At 45.5% G+C, this 17769-nt stretch overlaps 2 protein-coding genes across 8 annotated transcripts in view; one reads left to right on the top strand and one right to left on the bottom strand.

Annotated features, from left to right (window-relative positions):
* The window catches only part of LOC111160343 (SAP30 binding protein), a 37026-nt gene extending 27381 nt beyond the window's left edge, over positions 1 to 9645 (bottom strand). For 2 of the 4 annotated variants that reach the window (XM_022523387.1, XM_022523388.1), the window contains exons 1-3: positions 9470 to 9603; positions 8139 to 8248; positions 5829 to 5876 (exon numbers count right to left, since the gene is read on the bottom strand). In XM_022523387.1, coding sequence (XP_022379095.1) covers positions 5829 to 5876; positions 8139 to 8248; positions 9470 to 9575 — 264 coding nt within the window. In that variant the 5' untranslated portion in view covers positions 9576 to 9603. Of the gene's footprint in view, positions 1 to 5828; positions 5877 to 8138; positions 8249 to 9469 lie in introns of all 4 variants that reach the window. The other 2 variants (XM_022523389.1, XM_022523390.1) reach the window with 2 other exon arrangements.
* A 113-nt stretch (positions 9646 to 9758) lies between these two features.
* LOC111160317 (ATP-dependent DNA helicase Q5-like) overlaps positions 9759 to 17769 on the top strand; it is a 63866-nt gene continuing 55855 nt past the window's right edge. For 3 of the 4 annotated variants that reach the window (XM_022523322.1, XM_022523323.1, XM_022523324.1), the window contains exons 1-6: positions 9933 to 10559; positions 11822 to 11943; positions 13049 to 13567; positions 13689 to 13794; positions 14304 to 14415; positions 15624 to 15786. In XM_022523322.1, the coding sequence (XP_022379030.1) occupies positions 10439 to 10559; positions 11822 to 11943; positions 13049 to 13567; positions 13689 to 13794; positions 14304 to 14415; positions 15624 to 15786 (1143 nt within the window). In that variant the 5' untranslated portion in view covers positions 9933 to 10438. The other variant, XM_022523321.1, reaches the window with a different exon arrangement.

Below are 17769 nucleotides of genomic sequence, written 5' to 3'. Positions count from 1 at the left end.
TCCTGGTGGTTGCGACCAATGCCACTGAGCACACACATCCCCGACACTATCAAGCTAATTATCTGCTCCTATTCACTCGGTTAATCCGCATAAGACAAATGAGGCGGATTTTATGATGATGCTTGTTTTCCAGGTGACAAAGCCTGAGGTTAAGGGACTTGCCCAAAGACAGCTGGAATTCAAACTCCATCTACTCCAGAGACTTAAGTGCCCCTGCCGCCCCGGGGTTGTCTGGTCTTACTCTGGATACCCTCCCCCTTCCCTGCAGCTCAAGGCCCTGTACGGCTGACAGCTGACTGGATGCTACACACCACTGTAAACAGCCGTGTAACAACGATTCAGTATTACCGACCCAAGATCCTTGTTTCTGAAGAACAGTGGTTCTCCAAGTTGATCTGTGGACCCCTGGGGGTCTGCACAGTCAAAACTATTTCCCCAATACTAAGACATCACTTGCCTTTTTCACTATGCTGACGTTGGCAGGAGCGATGGTGGGTAAAGCTGGATCCTTTAGAACAAATCGAGGCAGCTACACTTAGTTTTAGCAGTAGGCATACTCTCAATTAAAAAAAAAACCCATTTCACTGAGAATATCCTTGCTGAAGTAGTCAAAATGATTAATCTGACTGAGTCTTGACCCTTGAGTACAATTTTTTTTTTGCACTTTCTCTGATGCCATGAGAGGGCGCGTCAACACCTCTGCACACTGAGGTCCTATGGTTACTTCAAGGAGAAGCACTTAGGTGAGGGAGTTACTAGCTTATCTAGTTGGTTTCTCCATGGAACACCATTTTTACTTGAAAGAATGAGGGACAAACTACCATTAGTCAGATTTGGGTAACTGCCAGACATTTTCTAAAAAAATGAAGCCTAGTGGTGCCTGGGTGGCTCAGTGGGTTAAAGCCTCTGCCTTCGGCTCAGGTCATGATCCCAGGGTCCTGGGATTGAGCCCCACGTCGGGCTCTCTGCTTGGCAGGGAGCCTGCTTCCTCCTCTCTCTCTGCCTGCCTCTCTGCCTCCTTGTGATCTCTGTCTGTCAAATAAATAAATAAAATCTTTAAAAAAAATAAAAAATAAATAAATTAGAAAACGGAGCCTGTCACATCAAGGAAAACTCCAACAGAACTCACTGATAATAATAAAATTCAAGATCTTGAGTAAAAATTAGCATCCTGGAAAATGTGTATTCTCCGCAGTGAAATAGTTAATGGCTTGTCTAATGAGATTAGTAATGTCATTAACAAATACAATTTTTTGGATATCAGAAAACAAAATACAGCACTGCACATCTGCATAACTCGGTGAACCATCATTTCCCAAATCCCAGAGCCTGAGGATGGAATATCATGGATGGGTAAAACAGCCCTTCAGAGTGTTAGGCAGACCGGGGACTTAAATAAAGCGAGTACAAAAAGTTCACTGAGGGGGCTCCTGGGTGACTCAGTCGGTTGGGCATTTGCCTTTGGCTCAGGTCATGATCCCGGAGTCCTGGGATCGAGCCCTGGATTGGGTTCCCTGCTCCGCGGAAGGCCCGCCTCTCCCTCTCCCTGCCACTCTCCCTGCTTGTGTGCTCTCCCTCTGTCAAATAAATAAATAAATAAAATCTTAAAAAAAAAAAAGTTCAGGGGTGCTTCAGTGGCTCGGTTGGTTGGGCGTCTGCCTTTGGATCAGGTCGTGATCCCAGGGTTCCTGGGACTGAGCCCCACATCAGGCTCCCTGCTCAGGGGGGAGCCTGGTTCTCCCTCTGCCCCACATCCTGCTTGTGCTCTCTCTCAAGCTCTCTCTCTAAAATAAATAAATACAATCTAAAAGAAAAGTTTAAAAAAAAGGTCACTGAGAACGTATCACATTCCATGGTGCGATTAACTTTTAGGAAACCACTGCTTGTTGAATTTTGATCAAATATTAAAGAAGAGATCCACAATCACCTAAAGGGCTATTAAAATATTTTTCCTCTTCCCAATGACTGGTATGTGAAACCAGATTTTCTTTAACTACTTCAACCAAAAGAACACACTGCAACAGAGCAAGTGCCGGAAGGGTGAGGAGAACCTAGCTGTGCACCAAGATGGCCGTTTGACGTTAAGGAGACCTGTGCAATGGGAAAAAGTGCATCTTTGCATCAACTTTTTTCAGTTTCAGAAATAGTTATTTTTCATTAAAATGTTATTTACGTTAATATGTAATGGGTTTGTTATTTTAAAATGACAACTATTTAAAACTTTTTTTCAGGTTTTTTTTCCCCCGAAGATTTTATTTATTTATTTGACAGAGAGAGATCACAAGCAGGCAGAGAGGCAGGGAGAGAGAGAGAGAGAGAGAGAGAGAGAGAGAGAGAGACGCAGGCTCCCTGCTGAACAGAGAGCCTGATGTGGGGCTCGATCCCAGGACCCTGGGACCATCACCTGAGCCGAAGGCAGAAGATTTAACCCCCTGAGCCACCGAGGCGCCCCCAAATTTTTTTCAGTTTTAACTTCTAAAATAGTAAATACCAATAGATAAAACCAAAATGAAGTAAAGCTCTTCGGGATCCTCAGTGTTTAATTGTGCAAAGACACCAAAATGTTCTGAGAACTGCTGTAGTAAGAAACGAAAAGCAGATTTTAAAAAGCTAAAGCAGCGGACGCCTGGCTGCCTCAGCTACTAAGCATCTGATTTCAGCTCTAGTTGTGATCTCGGGGTCGTGGAATTGAGCCCTGCTCCATGCTCCTCTCCCTCTGCCCCTCCCCCTGCTCGTGCTCTCACTCTCTCCTTCAGACAAATAAATAAAATCTTTACGAAAATAATAATAAGGGGCGCCTGGGTGCTCAGTTGGTTAAGTAACTGCCTTTGGCTCAGGTCATGATCCCAGGGTCCTGGGAGCAGAGAGCCTGCTTCTCCCTCTCCCTCTGCCTTCACTCTGCCTACTTGTGCTATCTGTCAAATAAATAAATAAAATCTTGAATAATAATAATAATAATAATAATAATAATAATAATAATAATAAAAAGCCAAAGCAGGAAGGAGTGCCATCTGGTGGAAAAGACAGTTCTGGTGGAAATGACATCAAGCCATTTGCTAACAAAATAAATGATGCCTCTAATTCATCCTGGTAACATATCCTATTTTAGAAACTTCATATACTTAAGGTAGAAATATTCAAAACTGAAGGCTTGGAATTCAAAAATATTGTTAAAAGTTGGGGTGCCGGGGCGCCTGAGTGGCTCAGTGGGTTAGGCCTCTGCCTTCGGCTCGGGTCATGATCTCAGGGTCCTGGGATCGAGTCCCACATCGGGCTCTCTGCTCAGCGGGGAGCCTGCTTCCCCTTCTCTCTCTGCCTGCCTATCTGCCTACTTGTGATCTCCCTCTCTCTGTCAAATAAATAAAAAAATTTAAAAAAAAAGTTGGGGTGCCAATTTGGGGGGAAAAAAGTTGGGGTGCCTGGGAGGTACAGTTGGTTAAGTGTCCCACTCTTGGTTTTGGCTCAGGACATGATCTCAAGGTCATGAGATCAAGCCCTACAGTCAAGTCTGCTTAAGACTCTCCCTCTCCCTCCCACCCCCACCAGTACATGTATGCAGACTTTCTAATAAATAAATTTTAAGGAATATATATCTATCTATATCTATATTTTTATCTATATAGTTAAAAATAAATTAAGCATGCCACAGAAGAGTTCTGGAATAGAGGGATGAAGGATTGGGAGGAATTTGATGTGGAGGCTGCTGCCTGAAGACAGTCTGAGACCAGCTCAGGCAGGAGAGGAAGGCAGCACCAGCACTAAGGCATGGGGAGCACAGAAGACTGTTTCCAGTCCTTGCGGTGCCATGAACACTCGTGATTTTTGGACTTAAGGACATGTACAGCTCTGTCTGACCCCTTCCACACTCATCCTCCAAAAGAACTACAAGTCACTGTAAGAGTGGCTTCTGTGTTCTGCTCTCCGAGGGCCTCTCAAGAACAGACATTGTTCTAGAACACTTTTTATGCCACAACCAGACTCGAAGTTCAAATGACTGAATGAAATATAGTAAGGCGTATCAGTCAAACGCTGAGTATAAGTGACACATCTTGGGGCACCTGGGTGGCTCAGTGGGTTAAAGTCTCTGCCTTTTGGCTCAGGTCATGATCTCAGGGTCCTGGGATCGAGCCCTGTATCGGGCTCTCTGCTCAGCAGGGAGCTTGCTTCCCCCTCTCTCTCTGCCTGCCTCTCTGCCTACTTGTGATCTGTCAAATAAATAAACAAAATCTTAAAAAAAAAAAAAAAAAAAAAGACACGTCTTCCCAACCTTCACATGATACCGAGAAAGGCTGACCCAAGACACTTTAACCTATTTCCCAGTTCTGGCCCCCTCACCACCAACCTCATTCCCAGGGGATTTGCTGTTTAGCTTGCTGTATTCCAGAAGGGGTGGCAGCAGAGTACCTGTACCTTTTTCTCTAGCCAGCTTCCCCAGGAGGCCTTCCAGCCTTAAGCAAAGGCCAGCCACTACATACACAAAGGCTCCAGGTCCCACAAACCCTCTTCTTCCTCCACAATGAAGTTCCAGCACTTGGCCAGCTCCTCAGGCTTATCTCATGCCTGGGCTTGAAGGCCCTCACACCCCAAATACTAAGACAGAAGATACTACCACTACTGCCATTTTCTTTCCGCAAGCCAAGCAGCGGGGAGGCCGCCCTTGATCCAGGCCACAGGTGTGCCCTCCGGTTTTATGTTTAGAATGCCTGGATGAGTTAACCCTGAGTTCCTTAACTTGGCACAGAAAGGTGCGGCATTTGCAGTACCTAGGGCTCAAGTTTTTTCTTTCCTCTGAGTGCTGGTGCCCAAGCTTTCTTGGGAAAATGTGTTTTCCGTATCATCCACAGCCTCTCATGGGCTTAGCTGAATGGCTGCACAAAGTTCTATCCAAACACAGAATCGGTTCAAATTTGGAAGAGCTCGTGCCCTGTTTTCGGATACACTATTGTTTTGATTATAATTTGGTACAATTTTCTAAATTCTACTATGTTGCCTTGAAGGCTTTGGTTGGTTTCAAAGTAGCTTTTAATCACAAAACTAGGCCCATATTCCCCAGACCTAGAGTGACAGAATCAGACTTTCTCTTTGAAAGAGAAATGTTTGTTCCCTAAAGAATGTGTCCTCAATAGGCACAGCGTACAGTCCAGCAAGGCTACCTGACACAAAGCAGGGGTGGGAAGGGCGGGGGGGGGGGGGGGTCTTACCCATCATCAAAATAGGTCAAGGAGCATGACAGGAAATGCTGCTAATGACTCCCAGCTGCTACTGGGGGGAAGTATCAGAAGAAATGGCGATGTTGTTTCAGAAAGCCCGTTCTGTTTACCTAAAAGTAGATGGTCATGGGCCTGGGGAAACAAGGATTAGGTACAACTTTTCCAAAAGGCAGGGAGAGGCCTCACTCTGTCTGACCCTCCCATGGCCCTTCCTCACTTCTAGACAACTGAAGAGTACAACAGGCAGCCCTTATGGCTTCTTGATTCCAGAGACATTCCCACATCTAACCCACCTGCAGGTACAGCAACCCCACCAAGCCCACCTGGCTAAGAGCAGAGGCAGGCTGCTATGCTCAGCCAGGCCTCTCAGCTTTCTAGACAGGAGCTATGGCACTATCTGCAAGGCTGGAAATCCAAGCTGCCTCAGGACTTACTCGTTCCATGGTGACCTCCTTTCTTTAGAAAGCTGGTTTCAACACAGAAAATGTACACGTGGTTGCACAGTGTGTTAGCAAAGTGTGTCAGCGGGACTGAGCTGGCCCAGACACAGGAACTGAGCCGCAATGTTACAATGCCTTGTTTGTATCCAGCCACCCCACCACAGCCAACACCAAATACCTTTGGGTCATCAGCCTCAGGTTTTTCAGTCTCTGAATCGTCATCTTCCTACAAGACAAAGAATTTAGAGGATTAAGCTTAAAGGAGCGGGCCTGTGGGTTCTCACATGCATAACTAGGGGCTGGAGCCATCCCACCAAGAACCCCTCCCCTGCCCTATGACCCAGAACTAGAGGAAGAGAAGGGGAAAAGGAGATGTTCTGGGGGTGGGGTGGAGAAAAGAACATCAGCAGCTCAAAGTCGTGACTCCAGCAGTGCCATAGTCTAGAGTGATGAAAATGCCTGAGATTAAAAATCACATATATAAAAATGAAAAAGGTTGCAATGTGTCAGAAAAGAATAAGACCAGGTCCCACAGGGTAAAACAGACACAGTGTTTCTAATGAAATATGCTTATTAAAACCAGGAACATGAGAACCTTTTTTTCCTTCTTTGCCTTTCATATACACAAGGACATCAGGCCCAGACCTACCATGACATGGTTCACGGTCAGAGTGCCATGACCCCCACAACTACACCCCAGCACTTCAGCCCAGGAATAGTCACAGTTATATGAACAGTAGGAGAGCAGGCGTCAAATGACCAGGGCAAGTGACCCAGGGAAAGGCTATAGTTCAACACCTGGCCTTTCCTGGGTCCCAGGCGAGCAGACTCTGCCTCCATCCAAGCACTCACAGAACTGCCACTGACCTGTTCTATCCAGTCTTGCTCCTGATCCAAACAGCCAGCCTGACACAAATCATCATGTGAACAAGGCATTCTCTAAAGTGTGCACTACAGCCTCACACGGGCTAGCCCACCATTCCACGGAAGACTACTGAAGGTCAAAGATCGGCTACCCTACTATGTAGCTATATCCATGTCTGTTCCCAGAACACCCCAATGCACAAGAGCCTTTAACTTAACACCCAGGGGAAAAAAAATTAAGTTTCACTTGAAATTGCTTTTTTCAATCGAGCTACACTTTAACCCAAACACCAAGTAGTGCCCCAGATGTTGATATAAACATCACCTGTGAGACTCAAACAAATTAAACGGGTAGCTTCGAGACTTAATTGTCCTGCCAGGTGCCAGTGAGCCCAAAGGGTTAAATGTAATCTCCATGATTTCCTTAAGATGAGATCAATCGTGCCAAATAATCAGAGATGTAGCTCGGCCAAATACAATCACATTTTAGAATGTCTATATCGGGATTTGATGAGAGGATTTTACTAGAATGATGTAAAGCTTAAATATGATGAAAATTCTAAGCAAAGCAATGCGGAACAACACTTCGGAAACGTTATCATGCACACTTACTAAGAGAACAGTTATGGTGTTAAGCCAGTATGGGTGCACTTAAGAAAACAATCTGCAAAGCTTTTCTAAACAATTTTAGTCAATTCTTAATTATCAGCATTAATGGTGGAGCTACGGATATGAAAATATCTACCAAAAGAGCATCAAATACAAAATGCTTTTTTGTTTTACTTAAAACATCTTTCGACACTAATATTTAAATATCAATACACAAGAAAACTTTCAAACAAATAGTAAAGTACATTAAGTATTTTGGTTAAAGGTGTTGCTGAATAACCAGATTCTATAACCAGATTTCACTTTGTATGTTTTTGTGCTAAGCATCAGCTTGAATCCTTGCTTTCTCTCCAAGCTGTTATAAACTCTGGCTCCTAAGACTCAGGCGATAATGTATCCAAAGGCTTTCTGTTTAATTAAGGCACAACTTCTCTTTTCCTTGTTGCCAGCACATACTAAATGACTGGGAAGATTTGTACTCAAGAACGGCAGGCACTTTTATCAAAAGTGCAAGTAAAATATCAAAAAAGAAGTTAAGAAGGATCAAACCACAAATAAAAAACTAAATAATTTCCCTTCCTAATCTCACTAAAAAGCTGAAAGATTTGAATAAGTTCCAACCAAGATTAAAAATAGTACAGAGTTGACTGCAGATATAAATGATACACCAGTTAGGATGAATGCATTGCTGTAAATGGAATAAACTGTCTAAACCAGGAAAACCCATATGAAACACTCATTGATATTTCGCTTAAATGAAATAGTCCATTATCTCTTCCCCCCAATTTCAAATCAAAAGTTAATACAAAATGGTCCAGATGAAAACAAGTTTTGTTTTCAAAACAGAACTACTGATATCCAACCCAGTTTCCTCAACTGAAACCAAATAAAAAGCAGGGGAACAGAGGGGAATGACGTTAGCCATGGAATGGAACACTGTCAGTACAGTTCGAAGGTTTCTGCCAAAGGAAACGGTGCTTTGAGCAACTCTGGATTTGGGAACAGATTTACTTACCGACTGTTTGCTGTTCTCATCCTCTTCTTCTTCATAGCCATCTTCATCACCTCCGAGGCGAGAGAAGTCATCCTCTCCATAGGCTTCTGATACTAATCCACCTTTCTCCTCTGAAACAGAGGAAAAAAGAAAAACGAATGAAGGCATACAAAAATGGAAGACAATATTTTGAGCAGCCAGAACCAGCCCCGAAGATCAGAGGGGTGCCTAAATCTCGTGTAAGTGACTATAGGTCCAGAATCTGCCTTTGGAAAGAACACAATTTAGTGGATAAAATCATTAAAAGAACATGGAAGAAAACCAAATGCCAAATTCTTGCTTTCATGCTTCCTCTCCACCTAGTATGCCAGTTGAAGCCTTCTCTTTTCTGAGCTGCTATTGTTGCAGGTTGTTTGAAAACCTCCTTTGATATGGGTGTCTCTACCTCGTACCAGAAGCACCAGAACTTATCTTCTCATACGAAACAAGGACTCCGTTGTCCTCATTTTTGTGTGTCCTCCCTACGAACAGGAGGGGACCTTCAAAGGGGCTACCAATCGTACTTACTTGAGAAACAAAATCATCTTCTACCTTTAAACCAAAACAACCTAACAACAAAAAATATAAAATGATACAAATTACTGGGAAACCACCAGAGGACTTCCCAACTGGAAGACACCACAAAAAACTGAGAGAAGCTAACCTCCAAAGGAGGAAAGGAAGGCCCAGATATGATAGGTAACTTGCTGCCTTATTATCCCAAAGCAATCTGTTCTCATTTCCTAACATTGAGTAGGGCAACAAAATCACTGATGGGCTTTAACAGCTCACAAAGTAAGGGAATCACTGAGAAGCATTAGAAAGCTCACAAAACACCCAGATCCTACCCCAAATCTACGAATTACTCCCTCATCAGCGAGATCAGACATACATATCTTTAAAGGCTCCAAGATGCGTCTAGGGCACATTCCTAAAGCGAAGTTATAAATTTAACAAGACACAACCTTTTTCAACTTCCACGTACGTTCTACTCATCGCTCTCCCCATTACACAGTGAACCCGGAGGGAATAGGTAGCTTTGGATCCTCTCCATCCACCCCCTCTGTCCTACGCTGCCCGGCACGGAGCCTTTCAAAAGTTTCGGCAGAATAATCCAATCAACGGAAGGAGATGGCCCGTTTTTATTCCAGAGCGTCTACTCTGTCCCAGCCAGAGGCTCGATCGCGCTTCGACGCTCGCGGACCCGACACTGGGGGCACAATGACCATCTATTTCCCTCCCGCTCTGCTAGGTGAGCAGCATTCCGAGCAGACACCAGATTCTCCCCTTCCAGTTCCCTCCTCGGGCCTCACCAGGCGCGCCGCCCGCCGTTTCGACCCCAGCCTCGCCGTCGGACTCGGGCTCTGAATCTTCCGCGTAAACTGCCAGAGACGACAGAACATTCTTCTTCCCCGCCATCTTACTCCCACAATCCCAGAGTGCTTCACTTCTAGAGTCAAAATCGCCGACTTCCGTACGGAAAGGCGACTTTTTCCTATCCCAGGAGAACCCGCGCCGGTTCCCCTCCAGGAACCAATCAAAAGGGCCCTTTTTGCGCCTGGCCCCGCCCTTCGGACCGGAGCTGCCGAAACGTCATCACCGCGCGACAGATATAAAGTTGAGTGGGTTTTCCCTGACAGAATTCCCAGCCATTTGGCTCCTCAGAATTTGGGGTGGCTTATGGGGGTCTTCGAGTAGTTCCCGACCGGCGGGCAGCAGCGGCCCGGCAAGAGTCCTTCGCTCCTGGGTGGCCCGCGCCCAGCTCTGATATCTTGGGGTGAAGCGAGGGAGGCTTCGGCTGGGGAAGGGAGAAAGGAGCGGATCTGTGGGGCTTAGAGGAAGAGGGATGAATTCTCCTCCGGGAGGTCCGAAGAAGGGGTCGGGGCCCTGGGGGAAGAATGGCCGTGAGACCAGCGCTTATAAAAGGAGCGGGAGGTGGATCTTAGAAAAACAATTCCATCTTCTCCAAATTATTCCAAAGATACAGTTTGAGTTTCTTCTCGTAATCTGATTTCTAGCCTGTGCTGTATCATGGATGGGATATTTCAGTGTTTCTGTTTTCCCGAGCGTGAAAATGGAGATGTTAATTGCCCGGCAATGTGTTGCTTGAGGCTGTTCATCTGGAGCTGTTTTAGCTGGAAATAATATATTGCTTGAGAGTAATAAAGCAAATTTTACTTAGAGAAAGATGAGCAGTATTTTAAAAGCGGAACAGAGGGTTTTCGTTGCCATCATATGATCATCACCTTTACCTTAACTTCTGGCCACGGTCTGTCGCTAAGATGAGCACCCGCCCTTCTTTTGACCCTGAACGTCGAGTCCGGAGCACGTTGAAGAAGGTCTTTGGGTTTGACTCTTTTAAGACACCTCTACAGGAGAGTGCGACCATGGCCGTAGTGAGAGGTAACATTGCCAAACTACCTGCGTTTACATTTGTGCTGGCTGTACTGTAGCATTGCCTGAGGGTGCCAGTTGCCACCTTCAAAAAGCCCTCCTTTTCAACCCTTCCTACTTTCCCACTCTTGGTCCCTAATTGTTGGAAATCTTGTAGACTTGTCACTTAAACTTTCAGTTTTATTGGCAGAATCACCCAGCTCTTCTGGTTCTTATATTTCATAGCCAGCATCGGCAATTATCTTTGAAAACAACTCTTAGATTTCAATTCATGTTGGTTTGTGTGTGGGCAGTAGTGGGCGTGGCAGGAATAACCTAATCCAGCCACTGACCTTCCAACCCCCCTTTATTAAAACATAAATAAATAAATAAGATATATTTATTTGTTTATTTGACAGAGTTAGAGAGACAATGGGAGAGGGAACATAAGCAGGGGGAGTGGGAGAGGGAGAAGCAGGCCTCATGCGGGGCTTGATCCCAGGACCCTGAGCCGAAGGCAGATGCTTTATGACTGAGCCACCCAAATGCCCCTCTAAACCCTTTTTTTTGAAGACTGATCTGGGTCCTAAATAGGGAAGGAGGGAGTAATAATACGGTAAACCTGAGATACATTGGCAAATGGGGGTTATCAAGAGGAAAGCAACAATGTAATATCAATTACATTATAACACTTATAAACAGAAGATCTCTAAGTGATGTTGCTTCCCTGTCTCCACAGCTGGGCCCACTCATCTAGAAATATTCAACTTTTCATGGCTATTTAATTCCATCATGCATATCCCAACAGACTCAGACTTCTCACCCTCATGGTTGTTATTGCCATTACTGGAAATGGTTTGTGCCCATTTCCAAATCTCTCTGGATCTCTACCCTTTACACAGAAAGGATGGGAAGGAAATTAGCATTATATTGAGAACTTTCTATGTGCCAGACACTCTGCTAGGTGCATTTCCTATACTCTCATTTTTCAACAGCCTTGATGAAGTAAAAGATAAAAGGCAGGAAGTATTTATTTATTTATTTTCTTTTAAAGATTTATTTATTTATTTGCAAGAGAGAGAGTGTGCTCGTGCACAAATGTGGGGAGGGACGTAGGGAGAAGGAGAGAATCTCAAGCAGACTCCCCACTGAGAGTAGAGCTTGAAGTGGGGCTGGGCTTGATCTCATGACCTTGAGATCATGACCTGACCTGAAATCTAGAGACACTGAACTGCTTGGGCCACCCAGGTCCCCCCAGGCAGGAACTATTAAGTGTTGTTGTCTTTTTGCAGGTGACAAGGATGTCTTTGTGTGCATGCCCACAGGGGCAGGAAAATCCCTTTGCTATCAGCTCCCTGCTCTGTTGGCCAAAGGCATCACCATTGTAATCTCTCCACTCATTGCTTTGATTCAGGTGAGGCTTAGGGGAGTGAAGATGGTAGCCCAAAAAGTTTAGGGAAAGGTTTGTTTTGTTGTTGTTGTTGTTGTTGTTTTCAGCTGGAAATGGCACTTCTTGTTTGGTCTTTACCTTTTTTTTTTTTTTTTTAAGATTTTATGTATTTATTTGACAGAGATCACAAGTAGGCAGAGAGAGAGGAGAGAGAGAGAGAGGAGGAAGCAGGCTTCCTGATGAGCAGAGAGCCCAATGTGGGGCTCAATCCCAGGACCCTGGGATCATGACCTGAGCTGAAGGCAGAAGCTCTAACCCACTGAGCCACCCAGGCGCCCTGGTCTTTACCCTTTTATTTTCTTTGATTTGCCTATCTCCCTTTCTGTGTTGGGTTTCTGAATTGCCCAAATATGGGAGCTCCAGTAGTGTATATCACTCTGGAGGGTTATGAATGAGTCTTCTGTGTCTCGATGGCCTGAGGTCTCTCACCTTCCTTTGTTACTTTCCACCCAGAAGAGTATGGAACTATGTCTGTATACACATATGAGTGAGACACTCACTCATGGACACACATGTGCACTTTTGACAGGTTAGAAGATGCAGATGATAGAAAGCAAAATTGATCTAAACGGGCTGGGACATTGTCAGCATCTGCTCTGCACCTCTGGGTATATTTAAGGCCTGCAGATGGGCTGACAGAATCAGAAATGAGGAAGTGTGGCCATGCGGTTAAAAGCCATCCAGCATGAAGAGAAACAGAGTGATAGGAACAGTGCTTTGTGAGTTTCACAAGGTCTCAGGCTTTGAACTCAATGGTTTATGTGCATTCATTTCATTTTTGCAGTGTAAAATTTCATTTAGTGCCAACAGCTATGTTGTTAGGTAGTTGCCAGTTTTACAGGATGAACAGAGTCTCAGAGCCAGCCAAAGAGCCTGTGGTGATTCAGTGAGTCAGAAATAAGCCAGGACTGTCTGTCTCTAGACTCTGTGCTCTCAACCACTGCACCTCCTGTGAGAAGACCTTGGAGGTTGGGAGGAGGACGTTTATGGCTGGGAAATGCCCAGCGAGCCAAGGTGACATTGACCACCGGGTCCTTCCCTCAGTGAACTGTTTCCTTTGTTCCCTCAGGACCAAGTAGATCACTTGCTGGCTCTGAAGGTACGAGTGAGTTCCCTGAACTCTAAACTCTCAGCACAGGAGAAAAAGGAGCTGCTCTCTGATCTAGAGCGAGAAAAGCCAGAGACCAAACTTCTGTACATTACGCCAGAGATGGCGGCTTCGGCCTCTTTCCAGCCCACGCTGAACTCACTGGTGTCCCGTCACCTGCTCTCCTACCTGGTGGTGGACGAAGCTCATTGTGTTTCTCAGTGGGGGCACGACTTCCGTCCTGACTACTTGCGTCTGGGTACCCTCCGTTCCCGCCTGGCGCATGCCCCGTGTGTAGCTCTGACTGCCACAGCCACCCCGCAAGTCCGAGAGGATGTATTTGCTGCCCTGCACCTGAAGCCGCCAGTTGCCACCTTCAAGACTCCCTGCTTTCGGGCCAACCTGTTCTATGACGTGCAGTTCAAAGAGCTGCTTTCTGATCCCTACGGGAACCTGCGGGACTTCTGCCTTAAGGCTCTTGGACAGAAAGCTGGTAAAGGGGTGAGGAACCTATGGGGCTGACAGGAGAAAGAGCGAGAGCTTCTTTTAAAGGAGGCCACAGTAAAATGGACAGATTGTTCTGTTCTTAATGCTCACTCTCTTCCCATGTCTCCTCATTCAGTTGCTGTCCGGCTGCGGCATTGTCTACTGCAGGACCAGAGAGGCTTGCGAACAGCTGGCCACGGAGCTCAGTTACAGGGGACTGAGTGCCAAGGCTTACCATGCAGGTGAGGGGCGCCTGGGCCGAGGGGTCTGCCTCCATCTCAGAAGCCTCTCCGTGGGCCTCTTGTTCTTTAAGGATCCTGGATGCTCAGATGGTCTGTCCTCTTTTTCCGGATACTCAGGCAGAGCTAAAGCGATTCCCTTACATTCATAAAAAGGAGTGTAGACACAAATGAGATCTAAAAGGAGAACTATGACTCCTGAATTCTTTTTCTCACCCTGCACCTTTCCAGCAGCAGGTGAGGAGTTTTTAGAAGTCCAGGTACTGGTGGTATGGAAAGAGCACAGGTTTTGGAGGCCAGTGGACTTGGGTTTGAATCTGGGCTTTGATGCTTATTGAGTGCTCTGTGCTCCACGCAGTCCAGGGTCTTTGAGGTGAAGTGCATGGCCCAAGGCCATACAGCTGGTAAGTGATGGATTCCAGGTGTGCGTATAGCGCCCAATACAGTAACAAACCCGAGGTAGATTCCAGGGGAAATACAGGCTCCCTTTGTCACCTTCCCCTCCATCACAGGGCTGAAGGCTTCCGAAAGAACACTGGTGCAGAATGAGTGGATGGAGGAGAAGGTCCCTGTCATTGTTGCAACCATTAGTTTTGGGATGGGAGTGGACAAAGCCAATGTCAGGTGAGTGATGGTTCTTGCCTTCCCTATCCAGTTGGGCCCTGACTCAAGTGGGCTGCCTAGTGTTCTGCCTCAAGGACCAAGTGCACATGGTCCTTCTAGGGCCAGAGGGGAAGGAGGCCGCAGGAGAGAATCCTCAGTGCATAGCCCACTTGGTGACGGGTGCTGTGCAGCCCACTCTCCAGTGACTGTGCAGCAGGTTCTGCCATCCCCCAGTAGAGGGCAGCATGCAGCCATCGGGCCCATCCATTAACGCAGCCCAGTTCCCTCACTGAAGCGGACTATCTGAAAATGCTCCCTGTGGAAAATCAAAGGCAGTGGCTTGTTACCCAGCATTCCTTGTTACTGCTTACTGACAATCTAGAAGAGACGGGTACATCCCAGCCTGCTAGACCCACCCTGGCAACTGCTGGGAAGTCTTTTACCTCTAGCCCCACCTAACATTCCAGAGACATTTTCAGCTACCGCCGGAAGCCCTTTGCTTTGATTAACACCAACAATAATGCCTTGTATGATTTACAGAGCACTTTTGCATACATGGTCTCGTTAAGACTCACAGGGAAGCTGGGTTGGTCAGGGGAGGAATGAGTCTATGTGCTTACATTTAAGAGAACACAGACTTTGGAAGCAGAGTTTGGACCCTGCATTGGCTGTGGCTTGTTAGGGCCAACTTTACTCTGCCAGCCCCAGGCCCAAATCCTAGCTCTGCTGTCCCCTTGCTATGTCACCTTGTACACATTTTCCTGAATCATTTCATTGTCTGTAAAATGGAGTTATCTCACCTGATAGTAATTGTAAAATTAAATGAGACAAATACATAAACTGGCCCATAGTAGGTATTTAATAATGTTATCTCTCCCTCTCTTCCATGAGGGTGAAGGGATTTACTCGAGGTTATACAACTCCTTACTGGCCTTACCTTCTTTCTTTAAGCCCAGTGCTTTTTCCTCTGGGCCATGACTGTGAGAGTTTTTGGTTTCTCATATGGACTGAATTGCCCCCTTTAATTCTGCTGTGGCCTTTAACTTGGGCCGCTCGATGGCAGGAAGGCCTACTGATTGGGTGCGGGGGTCTTGGCCACATTTATTCTGAAACCTGCTAACCTCCCTGCTCTTGATGACCACTGAGAACCCTGTTTCCCTGATTCTGATCACTCCTCCCCTCAGCTCTTCTGCCACAACTCACGCTGCTTGTCCCTTTGGATCCTTCAGGTTTGTCGCTCACTGGAATATTGCCAAGTCTATGGCTGGGTACTACCAAGAGTCTGGCCGGGCAGGCAGGGACGGGAAGCCTTCCTGGTGCCGTCTCTATTACTCCAGGAACGACCGGGACCAAGTCAGTTTCCTGATCAGGAAGGAAGTAGCAAAACTCCAGGTAAATCTGGGCAGCAGGACCCCTTTCTGTCCAACCCCCTCCACTCTCCAGTTTCACACATCTTATTTCTGAACCCAGATGGAGCTCCTGTTAGCTACAGGGGTGCTCCTAGGGCTAGGAGGTATAGCGGTGGGGGAAATGGTATGCTGGTGAATATGGAGCTTGCAGCCACGAGGTTAGACTCTTTCCCTTACATTTGGTGTGTCTTAGTGCGATCTCTTGTAGGCCTTTTATTTTACATAGCCAAGATCAATCCTGCCTTGTGGTTTTTTCGGTTTTGTTTTGTTTGGGTGGAGAGAGAGATGGAGAGAGAATCTTAAGCAGGCTCCACAACCCTGAGATCATGACCTGAGCCAAAATCGAGAGTCAGACACTCAACCAACTGAGCCATCCAGGAGTCCCAATCCTACCTTGTTTTAATTAGCTTTGTTACATAAGCATTTTCCCATATTGTTGAAAGTTCTTTGTTTTGTTTTCAGCCTTTTTTTTTTTTTTAACTGGTTGTACTTGCTTTGCAGAGAGCCTAGAAATAGACCCAAGTATGTAAATGAACTAGATATTTGATAGGTGACATTATAAATCAACAGGAAAAGGGTGCAGTGTTGAATAATTGGTGCTGGAAAAAGATAAAGTCAGATACCTGCCTCCTGTACCATACACATGTGAATTATAGGTGGAGTAAAAACCTCAAAAAAGTAATATTGAAGAAAAATATTTTGTTTCCTTGACAAAGAGAAGAGCATGTCAAGATTTTAAAAGTGGAAACTACGAAGGAAGGCATGATCTATTTGACTAAATTCAAACTAAAAATTTTCATATGACAGAAGACACCGTAAACAAGATGGAGAAATGAGCCATTGCTGGGGAAGGTATTTGCAATATACATGATTGACTGCATACGTAGAGAACTAACTCCGGCAGGTCAGTCTATAAAAGGCAGACAGCTGCAGAGCAAGAAGTATGAATTTCACAGAAGAGGGAACCAGCATATCTAATAAAGCTATGACGAGTTGCTCAGCCTCCCTTGGGAATCAGAGAAATGTAGAGGAGGTCATGAGCTGTCACTTCATACAGGTCATACTGGCAACAGTATACAACATGTTTACAGTCACTGTTGGTGAGGATGTGGTGAAAGGGGAACTCACGGTGGTGTCAGGAACATGACCTGATATGACTGCTTTGAAGAGAGACAAGGAATGGAAAGGTGCTGGGGCTCTGTGATTCGGTATTTCCCCTTCTAGATAAACAAGTTGTCATGTGTATGGAGATGCACGGAGATGTTTGCTGCAGCTCGGTCATAATGAACTCTTTGCGTGTAGGGTATTGGATAAGTAAACAGTGGGTTAGTCACATGGTGGAATGGTCTGAAGCAGTTAAAAATGACACAGTAAATCTACATTAACCAACATGGATAAAGTCCCCCAAAGCGTAATTTGTGAAGTTGTAAATGGATACATGCAGACTTTTCCATATAAGAAATAATGCTAAAATAGAGAGAGAAATATTGTACACAAGCACTTACATCTGATCTTTACCAAAATGACATTAAAAGGACAAAAAAATATATAAACCCACAAGGACAGAAAGAATAGAAAACAAGGTAGAAATGTCAACAAATGTCTGCCCAGAAAACCCCAGACTCTACTGGAAATCTGTTGGCATTCATAAGAAAACCTGGTAAGGTGGCTGAATATAAGGGAAATATTTTATTTTTTATTTAGTTTTAATTTTTATTTTTTAAAATATTTTATTTATATATTTGACAGACAGAGATCACAAGTAGGCAGAAAGACAGGCAGAGAGAGGGGGAGGAAGCAGGCTCCCTGCTGAGCAGAGAGCCCGATGTGGGGCTCGATCCCAGGACCCTGAGACCACGACCCGAGCCGAAGGCAGACACCCAACTGACCGAGCCACCCAGGCACCTATAAGGGAAATATTTTAAAAAGCCTAACTTTTCTCCACATGACCATGAATACCTAGGAA

The sequence above is a fragment of the Enhydra lutris genome, unplaced genomic scaffold (genome assembly GCF_002288905.1).
Source record: "Enhydra lutris kenyoni isolate GAN:26980312 unplaced genomic scaffold, ASM228890v2 scaffoldscaffold75, whole genome shotgun sequence".
In the NCBI taxonomy this organism is placed as follows: Eukaryota; Metazoa; Chordata; class Mammalia; order Carnivora; family Mustelidae; genus Enhydra; species Enhydra lutris.
Note: the sequence above shows the minus strand (reverse complement) of the source record. Positions and strands in the feature narration are given on the sequence as shown.